General features: G+C 41.5%; 1 protein-coding gene across 3 annotated transcripts in view; it reads left to right on the forward strand.

The window, feature by feature from the left end:
• Positions 1 to 13,689, forward strand: part of GRID1 (glutamate ionotropic receptor delta type subunit 1) — a 493,423-nt gene extending 479,734 nt beyond the window's left edge. For 2 of the 3 annotated variants that reach the window (XM_062580144.1, XM_062580145.1), the window contains one exon: positions 13,261 to 13,689. In XM_062580144.1, the coding sequence (XP_062436128.1) occupies positions 13,261 to 13,689 (429 nt within the window). Of the gene's footprint in view, positions 1 to 6,401; positions 6,438 to 13,260 lie in introns of all 3 variants that reach the window. The other variant, XM_062580143.1, reaches the window with a different exon arrangement.
• The last annotated feature ends 1,611 nt before the right edge of the window (positions 13,690 to 15,300 follow it).

Raw genomic sequence — 15,300 nt, forward strand, 5'->3', positions numbered from 1 at the left:
ATGGTCCTCGAGAGGACTTCTCGGTGCACTGAAAGGCAGGCAGCTAAAAGCATCGCTGGAGGAGGTCAGAGTAGCTGGGGAGAAGAGTGACGGTAAAATATACTTAGGTAAAGTAGTCAACGAGCGTAGCAGATATTTCTTGGTAGATCAGGTAGCAGAGATGTTTTGTTTATGTACTGACAAGGAGGGAATGAAGCGAGATTGCTGAAGGTTATGGTAATCAAGAAAAGAAATGCAGTTTCAGAAGAGATGGTGTATAGATTGGCTGACGACCTTCAAAATATTTATGGGAACCAAGGTTCAAATGTTTGGAAAGCACAGAATCCAGGGATAAGGGCAGTGCTGAGTGCAGGAGGACCCCTCTGTCAGAGAGGCAGGAATCGGGAAGAATAACTGAGCTGTGGGGACCCAAAATGAAAAGAGGATGTGATTTCAAGGAGGAGTGTATAGGAGCTAGGAATAGCTCTTCTCTACGGCTATGTATCCTCCACCACTACTACAGCAATAGTTACTACAGAGCTACAGCATGTACAGCGTATACAAAACATGAAAATCCGCTTTCTAGCGGCATCTGATACTCCTTCCAAGTCTTTAGATCAGTAACAGCTGTAGACTTAAGTTGTGCTGCTGATTTGCATTTTTTTTCCTTCTGCTTTTGGGAAGCCTTTAGAAAAAACAAGAGTGTTGTAGTATCACCTAAAAATTATAGTGGTTGGGTTTTTTTCTTTTGACTAATTTCTGCTGAGAAAGGGACGATTCTCTGGCAGCCTAAGATGATACCTAGACTTTGGTAGTCATCTCATGTGGAAAAATAGCAACATCCTCTGTAACAACTGTCACGAGACAGCAGAAAGGGAGGGAGTGCTTTGGTTACTCTGACCTGATGCTATTAAGAGCTTTGTAAATCAATTGTAAAAAATTATAATGGATGCAGGATTCAGTGAGGAGCCACCATAATTTGTGGAGCCCCTGTGTAATGTTTTATCTCGGGCTTGACCCATGCACTAAGATCATGTGCTAGTGCCAGCTCGACAACTAAAGCTGCTGGGAAGACAAATGCCCAGGCATGACAGGGCTGGGCAGCCTTACTGACTGCTGGAGAGACAAGAGTGGATTTTAGAGACCATCACTCAGTGTGTCCAGGGTCGGTGTGAAGTCTGTGACTGTAAGAACGGGCACAGCCTTCATTGGCCTTGGAGAAGCGCTTCCAGCTCCAATTAAGGCGCTGATATTTGCTAATTCTTTGTGTTTTCCTCTTCCACTTTGTATTCCTTCAGCTTTCGTAGAGATCAGCTTGAGGTAATACATTGAGGTGTCCAAGGACTCAGGTGTCTCTTTGGTGTAAATTACATCTCTTAAATAGGATAAGTGAAAAAATGCAGTGTTAACTGTATAACTAGGAGGACAGGAAAATCTGTTTTTAAAATGAGTACAGAGTAACTTGCACTTTGGCATTAATTTGATCTATGTTTGTAGAGTCTTTACAGGAAGAGTTGCATCAGACAGAGACTACTTCCAATCAGAAGAATATCAAAACTATCCCCTTGCCCCCCCCCCCCCGCCTTGTTTAAAAAGTAACACTGTCTCCACTCATTAAGTCGGTTCCTGAAGATAAACCTCCAGAAAAAAAGGGCTTCTTTTGCAAATCATGCACTTAGTTGCCTACATCTCAATTGTTGTGCAAGGAATAGTGAGATTTCTTGCTAGAAGAATGAAGGCTGTGCTGCTTTTTTTCCCCCAAGATGTTAATATAGGGTATTTTTGTTCTATTTGAAGCAGATTTATAAAAATGATTCCAGTGTTTTCTTCTGTCAGAATCTTAATGTGATGCCTTCTCTTGCTTCACTTCATCCTTACCAAATCAAATTAACAAAAGAAAGATTAGCTCCAATGGCATTAGGAAAATTGTATACTTGCAATATCTTGTCAGGTTTCCTATTACGGCTCATGTATATAATCTATTAAAGCTAGAAAGATACTTGGTAATGTCTAAATGCCCTTATTTATTTCTAATTGTTTCAGAGAAATTTACATTTGGTCATTTTTTTATTAGATTTTCTAGAATTTATCATCATTCTCTTCTAAATACTGTTAAGCCCAATCGTCCTGTACCCACTGTGAATTTTTGCGAGCTCATACATCTATCTCTATGTATTAAAATGTTGAATTTACACAACTCTACAATATTTGATACCTAATCTTTTGACTCTGATTAACTTCAGAAATTTGGGGAGTTGTAAAATAAATAATGAAAATGAATATCCATTTTGGACTCCCTGTTCAGTCAGTCTATGTTCCTTTTGAATAACTGAGCAATTAGGTAAAGATATTTAAACCTGGTAGCCTAGAAATGTGGAGCTTTGAATAATTGTCTCTGGATGTATATATCTTCTTACTGTGAGTCCTGTGAGTCCTGTGCATTTATTTCATGCTCTCCGTGTACTCAAATATAATTTGGGTCATTTAACTGCCAAGGGCTTTCCTACATCATCGGGTTGTTGCTATCTTTTTCATTTGGCAGACTGAAAGACAGTTTTCAAATGTTCATTGTCATTATGATCCAGTATAGCTGCTTACTCTAATGGACTCAGCAGCATCTTCTGTGCTTTATCAGCTGTGGTTTACTGCACTTTACTGTTCCCCTTGAAGATTATTGCTTCTGAATTCTCTTCAAAGCTATTAAGAAACGATTCCTTCATTGTCCACATACTGTACTCCAAAACAATGGAAACTTAGAAGCAAAAATAGAATATCGTATTACTCATGGAGCAGAATATTGAAAATCTGTGATTTTCACTATGTCCAAGACATTCCCTAAAAACAAATTAACAGGCAACCTCATGTAAAGGAAGATTCATCACGTTAGGATATATAGAATGATTTGTTTGCTGGGAACTGATTTTTGTTGCATCTTCTATAAATGGGGAGATGGATCCATTTATTGCTAATGCAGATCCTGAAAGACAACGTTAAAATTATGTCAAGAAATTCTTGTTTTCATTCTTTCTTAGCTTGAATAATTTGTATTGTAAATCAGAAATATCTTTTCTCCAAATAGACTGTGCAATCCCTAGCAATGAGAGTGTTTCAGCAAGTGCCCCCAGTGAGTTTGTGATATTGTATTGCACGGAGGCTTAGTTTCTTTACCGGATAAGCAATAGCATAATTTTCCACCTACTGAATTGCTACTAGACGTTGCCTCGTAACTTGTTCCTCCATTAACTCCACTTCTAAGAGCGGAGTTAGCGCTGTCAAACCGTGTATTTATAGTTCTTTAACGATCACAGCCTTTGCAGCTTAGTTTGAGATTTCTTAACTTGCTGATTGTTCTGCAACATCGCTCCACTCAACAGACTCTCTTCTATTTCACTTTTTCCTTTCTTTTTTCTTTTTAATGATTAAAAGAGGGCAACAACTCAGGTACTGTCCAGAAAGGTAACAGTGATATAGTCTTATCATTACTGTTTTCCTGCTGCTCCCAGCAAAACAATTGTTTGATTGCTGTTGAGTTTCGGAAAGTCTAAACTCCGCAGTACTTTTTAACTCTACAGGATAGTGGGAAGTAGCAAAAGTCCACTAAAAATTGGTACATGTACCTTGGCAGTATGCAGGATGACAGGCAGAAAACCTGCACCTCTGGCCAGGGCAGCCTGTATATGATCTGCCTTAAGTTCCCGTGTTTCCACTTTGGTGATGCACAAATTCCAGGCTACCTCAGAAATCTTTACTTCCAGCTTTAGCCGCCTGAGAGTTACCCACTAGGCCTCTGCTTTGGCGTTAGAAGAATCTGAAACCCAGTGTACCTCAGAAGTGGAAATACGAGCTAAGATACGAGTCCAATGGAACAAAAGTTGTCCCTGCTCAGAGCTGTCATCTGCACCACACTTCGGTTCTCCAACCAGACCCTATTCCATGGCAGCCCAGGCCCTTCCACGCCTTCAGCGTGCCGTCAGCAACGTTGTTTGTGATTATTAAAGAGTCTTATGGTCACACCGTTATTGTCATTTCCCTTGTCGTCTTTTCGTTTGTCGTTTCGTTTCTCTTGTCTCCTTTCTGTCGTTATTTTTTTATCTCGCAATTTGATTTCCCCTGGGATGATTCCTTTTCAGAGTGAAAGGAAACATGAGATCATCAAACTGATACTTTATTTTCCCTTCATTGCATGTCCTCTATATTTTGCTTTTTAAATTATTTTTTCTGTATTTTAATGTCTGAAATCTTTGTACTTTTTTTGCTCAGTTGCATATGAATGATCATTTGTTTGTACCACTGTATTGTATTCCAATTTTCTAAGAATAAATAAAGTTTTCTGGGGAAGTAGATTTAAAAATGACATGTTATCCCCATGGTTAATGACAGTGGGCCCAGGCCTCTGCTGGCCAAAGCGGTATGGAGGCGTTTCCAGGGCAGCTCCAGCATATTTCCCTAGGTGAAAGGAAGAGATTTTTGTGTTTGGTTTAGTTTTTCTCAGAGCCATGCAAGAAAACTGTGCTAATAAGGATTCTAAAGGATATGATCTGGACTTAGCATAAATTACAGAAAATATATACGTATATATCCTGAACAGAAATAAGCATTAAAAATGACTGTTGCAGTGCAGGGAACTCTGAAGGGAACAATCTGTTTAAAGTTCCAGTTTGGTAATGATTTGAGGTACTTGAATAAGTTGCGTTACGTGACCTATCCCAGAGAATTTCTGTGGTTACTCATGTGCTTGGCATGAGCATATGGATTTTACTGAATTGGAGCCTTAATGTGCCTAGATTCTTTCAGATTCTTCACAAAATGTTTACACAGCTCATGTTTGTATCCTTTATCTCAGCCTACAGTGGTATTTTAAAGTTGATTTTTTGAGGGGGTATTGAATGTTTAGCAATAATGAAATCATACATTTCAGTAAAAGTTTAAAATAAAAAACTTTTAAAGTGACTGTTTTCTCAAGACTTTTTTTAGTTCTTGTGGTCTCTAAAGTTCCCTAGGCCTTGATCCAGCTGAACATTTAAGCATGCACATTAAATTAAGAAAGAGTTTGATCCTGATCTCACTTAAATCAATTTTAAAAGTGCCATTTGTTTTAATGGTAGAATCAAAATTTAGTTACTTTGAAACCAACATATATAAAGCACAAATCAAAAGCTACTTGTGTACTGAAGTGAATTGGTGAATGGGTCTACAATTTCTCTGCAGCAAAAACTGTTTTCTATCACATATGATATTTTAAATTTAAAAGGTGTTGTCTCTGTCTCATCCTGAAGGAAAAAAAAATAGTATTAGTAACTTGCAATACAATAATACTAACTAGCAATTTGTAAATCTTTTTATCCTTTGAATTTTAATCTTTTTATGATACCTGAAATAAGCTATGTTTCCTGTTCTTAATATTAGCAAAATTTTACAGCTATCCCAGGTAATAATGTTGTGGAAAATATATCAATTCTTCTATAAAATTGAAATGTTTCCTCTTGATTATCATAAGTTCAGGACTGTATTTGTAACCACTTTTGTTGAAAAGATCCAATTTACTCAATATAGTAAGTACTATTTTCAGAAGTATTCAGTATCCAGCAGTTCTCTTCTGGGAGACTGGTGGTCGGATTTTTAATATGATGAAGTATTTTAATGATTTGGCCGCTTCTTTTCTCTTGCCAGAATAGGAGCTTGGACTGTTTCCTAAATATAGTCCCAAATGAAGATGCTGAAGCCTTTTGAAAATTCAGGTTTTTAATTGAAACATTTGTGGCTAATAGGCAGGAGTAATAGTTTTCTAATGTTTTGAAATAGTTGAAGCAAGTGGAGAAGAGAGGGCTGTGCAAGGCAACTGCTGGTGGGTGAGGAACAGGCTGTAGAAGCATCTCCGTGTGTCTCCTGTGCCAGCTCGCTCTAGTACTCCTGACATCATAGGAAAAAATAGTTGTTTTGAGATCTGGATTTGAATAGGCTGGAATGGCGGAGGAGGAGGATGATGGAGCAATCTGTTATGCCTGATGCTCCACTAGAGTAAATCGGACTGTTAAAGTGTACGCTGCTTGCTTTGGGCTCAGTAGAGTGAAAAATTGTATCCTTTATGGACTGGATAATAATTTAGAATTTAAAAGCTCTTGAAAGTAATGTAAAGAATCCCATTACTTTTAGTGAGTTTTGGAACAGAACCTTAGTGAATTTATTCTTTATTTTTGTCGAAGAATGCTCTGTACCCTCACAGGGTCATTTTAGATGTTACAGATGAATTCTGTCCTGCTCAGCCCTGCAGTGGCTACAATTTACTATCTCAAACAAGAAGTATAAAGAGTTTGTTTGTTAAATTGTTTGTTAAAAAGAGTGAAATATTAAATACAGTATTAGCCTCACTATTTTGATCCTTCTTTTTCTCCCCCCATCTTCTTTCCCTTTTCTATCTGGAGATGGCCAATGATGTGAGGTTGGGCCTCAGAAGCCTGGTGAGAATTTATGATGAACATACAGATAACTGGTTTGTTGTTGAAAATGCCTGCACAGATGAATCATTGCTAGCTTTCTCCTCCTCTCCTCCCCCCTCGCCCTGGAAGTCCCCTTGAACCTGGCCTTCGTGTCGTTGCCAGTGCCTGTGACTGTACGGCGTGCAGCGTGCGCACAGTGAAGGTTTCCCCGTGTGCAAGCTCTCCTTTCTCCTGAGAGAGCCCCTTTCCAGAGACGTTGGCATGCTCATCAAACACCACTCATCCGATACTGCATTTTGCTGCTCGTGCTGGAAAACGTTACTGTGCGTTGTCCCACTATTCTGTCTCTTTTAACCTCGTGAAAACTGTGGAGACGTTTGTGTAACGTGAAGCAGTCATTCATGCTCTTTGCGGTTGAGTTACCAGCGTCCGATGCTTGTGAACCCAGGTTGGTAAGCATTTTAAAGCTTGAATACCGCAGCATGAGGTCGAATGCCCCCTCTTGTAATGAGTGACGAACGAGGATGCTGACGCTGCCCCTTACCCTGCGGGTCTGAGTCTGCTGTTGGTTGTGAAGACGAGCCCTTATTTCCCTGTGGCTGTGCTTAGTTCACGGGTTGCGGTGAATGTGGATCGCTGCAAGCGACTGGGGCAGGCTGTGCTGCCTGCCATTGCCCCACCTCCCACTGATGCCGTGTGTCCTGCGTATTTGTTCACACAGCACTGTATCACGGGGACACAGCTGAGGAGAAAACATAAAAAAAGGGCTACGGATGCTAAGGGGGTTTAAATGGGTATGCTTCAACGGCGTGGTGGGGAGCTTGCTCCCTGGGCCTGGCCTAGCAAAGCTTGCAGGCCTGGAGAACGGGGTGGTCGTGGCTGCCCGGGGAATTAGATCCCCGGCTAGCGGTGACCTCGGGTTAGATAAAATTGACCTGGGAAAGGGGACAAGGCCAGTGTGGGAAGATAAGGATTATTTCCTGAAAGCCCTTGTTACCGCAGTAATTCATTAAGTCAGTGTCACTTTGTTGGTCGTTGGCTTTTTTGCAATATTTTTTCTTCACAAATCGTGGGCATTTTCTGGCTGTGGGAGGGTGGGAGAAAACCTTGGCAAAAAACCTTGTATTTCAAAGGATTTTTTCTATCACATTGACATCATCTTTGCAGTATTCTTTTACGTCTCACTTTTTTTCAGATTTACTTTCGCTTAAAAGGGAAAAGAATATTAACGTCTCCTCATAAAAGAACTGCTGCCCTCTGGGGAAGGGGAGAGCACCTTCTAGTGAACAAGGTGGCCTCTTGTACATAGTTTCCAATGAAGTTTCGTCTTTTTTAAGATTATACATGCATTGAAATTAATGTATTGCAAAACTCTCTCATTTCTTTTATCCATTCATTTGGATATAACAGTCTACGGGACCTCAACCAATGTCAGTCTCAATGTGTTATTCTAACAGCTGTTTTATGGATGATAGCTTAGTTAATAGCTAATTTAAAATATACGGTATTGTTTCCACTTATGAGAGCAGAAGCTTGATCGTAGAATTGGGCCTATTTATAAAAGTAATTTTTCAAGTAGACTCTAGAGGTGCATCTCTACTTATTTTTAATAAAATACTGTTATGGTCAAAGTAGCATCTAGCAAAGTATACTCAAAAACTACTCGACAAATTTTATGTAACATTAAGTGCTATTTAACTAGGTTAGTTGCCTGTGTTAAATTGGTGACAGCAAACATGCATCATCACTGCATCTGTTGACACATCTGTCTGCACATCACTGCGCTGTCCATTGCAGAATCTCTAAAATAATAAGCATGGCAAACTGAGTCGTACTGAAAAGGAGTTACTTGTTTTAATGTGACACAATACTATGCTGTTGTTGTTTTGCAGTACATCTATTACATATATCATTATTGCTTTTTCGTCCTGAGCAAGCTAGTTATGTCTGGTTTTGCCACTCTGTCTGAGCATCCTGGAAAAAATTAGAATTACAGCTTTACAAACACAGTAGATGCAACTGAAGTAATGATAATGACCCTGGATGAATACAGAATTTGAAAATAAGTCTTTTCTTAAACAAACATACATACATAGAGCTGTCCCTTCTGCACTCCTCCTTAACAAACTGAATGTCGAAGTCGATGATGGCTGAAACACCGCAGACAGAGCTTGGGAGCTGGGGGGAGCTCTCTGTTTCCGCACGAGCAAAGAGGACACTTGTCTGGGGGTGTCTGAGTGTGGAAACTGTCTGTTAACATTTCATTTCTTTGCTTTGTTTCTCAATTATGCAGTTTGTCCATCTGAGCATGAACATGCCTCGGAGATGCTTCACGCATCCTATCATTTTGTGTCTCATAACCGCTGATACTTTTCTTTCTGAAAGCGCGCGCGAGTTAAGAGGTGTTAGTGTGTAGACGTGCTCTGCAGGAGCAGAGGGTCTGGCCTGTGGCCTGGTCAAGGTCGGGGCAGGAACACCTGTCCCGATCACAGGATTGACTTTACTTATTTTCTTGAACGGTTCTTTCATAGAATGAAAATGTAGTATTAACATTTATCTCATTTTTGTTTCGTTCTCTGAGAGATTATCCTTCATGTTGTCATCCAAAACAAACAGTAACAAACAAACAAACAAAAAACCAGAAATGGTCCATGATTGATGGTTAAGACTAAAAGACCTCAACCATTTTATTCTGCTTATCTCCTGAGGCTTATGAAGAACTGCATTAACAGGCTTTTAATACTTGGCGCAGTTATCTGCCTCTGACCAGGAGGTATGAGCACATTGACAATAGTCCCTCAGTGCATGTGTCTGTCTGCCTATTTTGGCTACGTTTCTGAATTTTCAGTGCTTGGTATTTAGTGTCAGGACCATTACTCCTTTTCTCCTCCTCCAGTCCAATGTGGCTTTTTGCATGTGTTGGATGCAGACGCTGTTTTTGTCACAGCTTGAGCATCAGACTTGCTCCAGACACCTGGCCCTTCCTTTGCGGGGTGGGGGGGTTGCCGCCTGCTCTGGACTTACTAAAAATGCTTCGTCAGCTGGTAATATTTTCATCTTTTGAAGTGGCTTCTCTTGAACTTTGTGATGAGAAAAATCTTGAGCAAGGAGAAGAGGCCACCTTAGCTTCTTTAAAGAAAACGTTTTTATCTCAGACGTTCCCTTTGAACGCCGCCAGGCGCTGCGAGCCCGGCCGTTGAGGAGCAGCATGTTTGCGTAGCTGGCGGGTGCGGTGACTTAGGCGATCTCTGGCCAGCGGCTCCTCTCTAGCTCTCGGGGAGGCATCTCTCAAACTTGACAAGCTTGACTGGCTCCAAATCTCCCGGGCAGATTCACATTCTCCTGGTCTGATGGCCAGCGTGTTCTTTGTGGAGCCCACCGTCAAAAGTCGCAGAAACTAGAACCTAGAAAAAATACTGACATATTAAACGTGCCTTCGTTTGCCCTTGCGGAGCTCAAACTCACTGGGGAGGAGTGGCGTTTAGCGGGTGTTTACGAAGACGACGATTTCCTGACCAGAAGCAAGGTTAGCTTAGCTGTTTGCCTTAGGCTTGAGGTGGATAAACCTGTGTTGATAATTCCTTTTCGTGAATGTTTTTCCTTCCTTTCACTGATTAATTTCTTCAACTGATCTGTTCAGAACATAACATTAATACTGAAAATAAAGTTATAAAGGCAGTCAAGGAAAAGTACTCGATCTCTTTCTGGCAACGCAGGCATATACATTTATCCAGGGTAGCAACATGTGAAAACTGGAGTTGAACTGGCATAAGACATCATAGATGTGACATATTACAGCACTAAGTTTTGAGCGTGAAGTGTAAGAAAGAAAGAGTTCAAAGTTATTACCGTGCCCTATTGAAATTCTTTATTTTTTAAAAATACTAATTTGTGTTAATTTATTACTTTTGATTTATTATTTCTTGCCAAAGAGAAATGAATGCAGAAAATAGAGAATGAAGTAGCAGTCGCAGTGTCAGAAAGCTTGAAAGCTTGAAATGCTAGATTACCATTTCACAATTAAGCCTCAGGAAATGCACAAAAAGGAAGAAAAAAAGAAAAAAAAGGCAAACCTGACCAAGTGCACAAAATTAATTAACAAATGGCTCATATTTAATGAGAATTATAGACCTAAAAATTAAGGAAAATGCTGAGATGACAAGGAAGCAAAACATGGCAACTTTAAAGATTTGTATGTCTGGCTTTGTTACCATTTAACCCCCTTTCCACTTGTTACTTTTCAGTAACATATATTTTGTTACAGAATTTTCCAGGAGACCAATAAAGGAAAAAGAAAGATTAGGTTTACAAAATTTATATATTCCTCAAGCTTCACTTGTAGAACCAAAAATTTCTTAACTGTCAAGAAAACTATCACTCAACCTGTGATCCTGAAAATCTTAAGACACAAAGTGGTCTTCTAGTATGTAAGCAAAAGCTTATCTTTTCAAGTGTTTCTGATTTTTATCTTAGCTTTTTAAAAAGCATTTGAAAAATCATTCATTCAACACGAAGATAATTTTATACAAAGCTTGACATTTTGTTTTTTTAGCTAGTCTTCATTTAATAAGACAAAAAAAGGAAGAACCTTTAAAAATGCATTTTTAATATTCCTCAGAGGCAGAGTTGTTTTCCTTAACCTTTACAAACATTTTCATCAGAAAGAAGGAATAATGTGAATGTCTGGGCTCTTGGAAGCCAATAAAAAAATTCTCTGATCTTAATAAGGCCAGAAAGTTGTCCTTAATGTAGAATTTTTCAGAGAGTTGGAGGTATGCAAATGAAATCTCCATTCCCCCTCCTAAAATATAAATCTCAAGAATTTATTCCTCTACTTAGCCATAAGTGTTCTCTAATTTACAAATTTATTTATGTTTATATCTTAAAAGAACTGAGCTAAACATATAACAAGGATGAGTTCTTCCTTTGAATTTTATGATCTTTTGAGCACAAATGCTGCAAATGAAGGGTACGCTTCATTCACAAATGTATTTTTCTTCTTCAAACAGTTAATGATAACTGCAGGCCGCAGGTACTGAAACTGTGCCGATACCGCTGGGTTGGCTAGTTATCCCAGTCGCTTTATTTTTGTTCCTTTAGCAAAACAACATGGACTGCACTGAGGATGTGTTTGCAGTCAAAAAACACAAACAAATGAAACGTTGATGTGTGTTTTCACTTGGAGTGATCTGATGGAAGTATTAGGATTTGGTAAAAGCTAGGAGGGATCAGGAAGACACGAATGAGTCATGAACGTTTCTCCAAAGCCTTGTTCAGGGAAATTTGTTCTCCCAGCATCTGCTTAGTTCTAACCTGAGTTCTCTGCGTTTTCCTTCTCGTATCGTAGGGCTTAGCAAGAATACGGGTCCTAGAAAACTAGCATGCTTTAGGAATTCAAGCGTTTGAATCAAAGCTGGCAGTGCCTTTGATTTGCACAGAAAAGGGAGAGGAGGCCTTGACACCCCAAGAAGCATCGTATTATGGGCTCCTTCGAGTTAGCTTCCTTAGACATGATGCCATCGCGTGCTGCTGTAGGAGAAGGTTGCAGATGAGCGAAATACTGCAGCTAGGCTTTTATTGGTGGACAGTTGAGGAAAAACAGCGGCAAGTGTCCAGGCTCTTAGGCAAAATGAATCTGTCCGTGTAAGTAGAGCTGTTACCCTCAGCTAGGAATAACGTAAGAACACTTCCCACACTTGCCCTGCAGTCCACAATTTCATTTCACGGAATAGAAACAAACAAAATCTATGAATTAAGCCCATGTAATCCTCTGGCCTTTATAACACAAATCCTCAATTTACCAGCTATGGAGTTTGTGAAAGAGTCTCAGTCTTATCTTTGGCGTAATGCATTGTCAAAGTTAATGAAGAGGCTGATAATTCAGGTATGGCTCCTTTTAAAAAGGACTATAAACTAATGAGCTGCAGTAGATAAATGATCAAGCACTATGTGGTCTCTTTCTGCCACAAAAGTCTATTCTTCATTTATTGTCCTTTGATTTTCTCTAATTTGTAATTATTGGATTAGAGGATTTGACTGAAAAAGCGATATTTAAAAAAAATAGCATGTGCTGTTTTTTTTTCATGAGGAAGGTGTTATCACCAGAGTTCCTGGGAGCTGCACCGGGAGTTTGATGGATTTTTTGATGTAAATGAACTAGGAATAGGAGTATGCTTTGCACTGATTTACGAAGGATGTGCTTTGTGCAGCTCAGCCCAGAGTAGCTGTTCAGCAGCCGCTCTCCACCCAAAATCCATGGGGATTTAACCTAAGCCACTGGTTTGGGTTCATCAGCGCGTTGTACCCCGTGTCACCCACTTCCAAATCCTCGCGGAGATGAACAAATCCCACGGTTTCTTAACGGCGTACAGGCGGCTGTGAGTCACGAGGCTCGCCTCAGCTCTCGGCTCGACGTTGCTGGGGACGGAGGGCTTTGGAGTTGGCTTGGCCGTCGGTTCGCGAAGGCGAAGCTCCGCGGCGGCGGGTAGCGCCGGGACGTCGCTGTCGTTCTCCGTGCTCCGCCTGCACCGCGCGGGGGAACGGCGACGAGGGGTGGGCGGCCCTGAGTTGCCCCCGTGCTCCTCCGCTCCCCGAGCCTCCTCTTTGGCACGAGTCAGAGCATCTTTAAGGCCCCCGGTCTCGGGTTTAACCGGTGTCTGAGCGTACGTAGCACCGCGCGGAGCGCCCGGCCGCCCCGCCTGCGCGCGCGGCGCCGGTGGCCGTGCCGGCAGCCCCGAGCTCCACCAGGCGCCTTGCGCCCGGCCGGCGTCCTGCCCCGCGGGGCGCGGAGGAGGGAGAGCGGTGGTTTCCTTTGGTCTGACTCTGCCGGTTTTCCCCTCAATAGGATAAAGAGGTGAACCTGGAGCAGGTCCACAGGCGCATGAACAGCTTGATCGACGAGGACATCGCCCACAAGCAGATCTCCCCAGCGTCCATCGAGATCTCGGCGCTGGAGATCGGCGGCATGCCGCCCGCCCAGACCCTGGAGCCGGTGCGCGAGTACCAGAACACGCAACTTTCCGTCAGCACCTTTTTACCCGAACAGACGGCGCACGGCGCCAGCAGGACACTCTCGGCTGCCGCGGGCAGCAACCTGCCGCTGCCGCTGAGCAGCTCGGCCACCATGCCCTCCATACAGTGCAAACACAGGTCGCCCAACGGCGGGCTCTTCCGGCAGAGCCCCGTGAAAACGCCCATCCCCATGTCCTTCCAGGCCGTGCCGGGCGGCGTCATCCCCGAAGCGCTGGAGCCCTCGCACGGCACCTCCATCTAGCCGCCGCCGCCGCCAGACCCGCAGCCAGCAGAGCTTTTTAATACCACGTTTGGAGCAGCGCAGAAAAAGAGCAACGACGACAGCAGAAGAAAACCCGGACTCTTACCTTTTTCATGTATATATCTGTAAATAACGAAAGAATGAAGTGGGGTAAAAGTGTATTTTGAATATTCCCAATTTTCGAAGTCAGTAAAAAACAAAACAGAAAAAAAAAAGCAAACAAAAATGTATGAATGACTTTGTAAATTTTGTTCTATATGAATAAAAAGGCAAACTACTTGTGATCGTTCTCAAGTGCCAAAGAAGACCAGTTACTGGGACTGAGGGCCGTACAATTTTTTTCATGGATTTCAACATTTATTCCTTTACTTTTTTTTTTAGAGAAAAAAAATCGCCAAAAGTATTTCTTGCCAGAAAAGTTACCATGCTCAGACCTTTCCTTTCCTCAGAACCCTATTTTATAGTCAAGATGGCAATTCACTCGGAGAATTTAACAGCTGGTTTTAGCAAAGCAGTAACCATTGTTTTAGGCCTGAATTATAACTAAAAATCCAGCAAACAATAAACAGAAAAAACCTGAACTTCTTTTCTAACCAGCAAGGATTTAAATTTCCACACAGTTTCTAGGTAAAAGCACAGGATTATTGAATTGTGTTTTTACAGGTGTGCTGGGCTGTGTGGCTCTTTTTGTTTAACCTTCTGTGTTATATACATAATATATACTATATATATTATATATATAAATACTTTGGTAAATCAGAGGTTTCAGGCTATGGGTGAAGCTTTTAAGAAAAAATTGTGATCAGCTCTTTTTTTGGTCTCGTGTGCAGGAGTGGAAATGGTGAGGAACCAGTGACTTGGAGGAGCTCACAGGAGGGAAAGCTCGGGCAGAAAGGAGGTCACGGCGCTACGGGACCCTGCCCTCCGGTGTGGTTTCCCTCTTTGGGATTTCAAGGAGTTCTCCGCGTGCAGGATGCAGTCGAAGTTGTCTGTCTGAATGGCAAGGCTAAGCTCACGACTGCAAGCACAGCGCTGGTCATTTCCATTGGTTTTGTAGAGAAACGTTTTAATGGCCATGCCTATAATCTTGGTAGAAATGGCTATTAAATATCTTTTTTTTTTCTGTGCAACACAATCAAAGGACAAAGACAGAGCAACACACGCAGCTAATGTCCTAGTCTGCAAATATTACCAGTGCTATTTCGTAGGACAAAAAATCAAAACAAAGCCAGAACACAGTTTCCTTCCCAAACAGTAGTTTAAATGCCTGAGATAACTGATTTCCCCCCCCTCCCCCCCCGCCCAGCACACACACCTCATTTTTGCTAACGGGCCATCACTAACTTTCAGAATTGGGATAATTTAGTATCTTCTCAAATGTATTGCTATAGCTAGGTGGTGATTTCCCTTTATTGCAGGATTTCTTCACCTTATTAGAAAACTGCTGTTTGGGAAAGGCTTTAGATCTCGGTGCAGCAAAATCACAGCCTGCATTAGGATAAACAGAGGTAAAAATGCATTCACATCCCAAGAAAGGCAGCAGGCGATACGGGTCATGCTTTGGATAAATAAAAACCTTCCGCTGATTGCTTCCTAATCTGATTTGCATAA

This window comes from Rhea pennata, chromosome 7, assembly GCF_028389875.1.
Source record: "Rhea pennata isolate bPtePen1 chromosome 7, bPtePen1.pri, whole genome shotgun sequence".
NCBI lineage: Eukaryota > Metazoa > Chordata > Aves > Rheiformes > Rheidae > Rhea > Rhea pennata.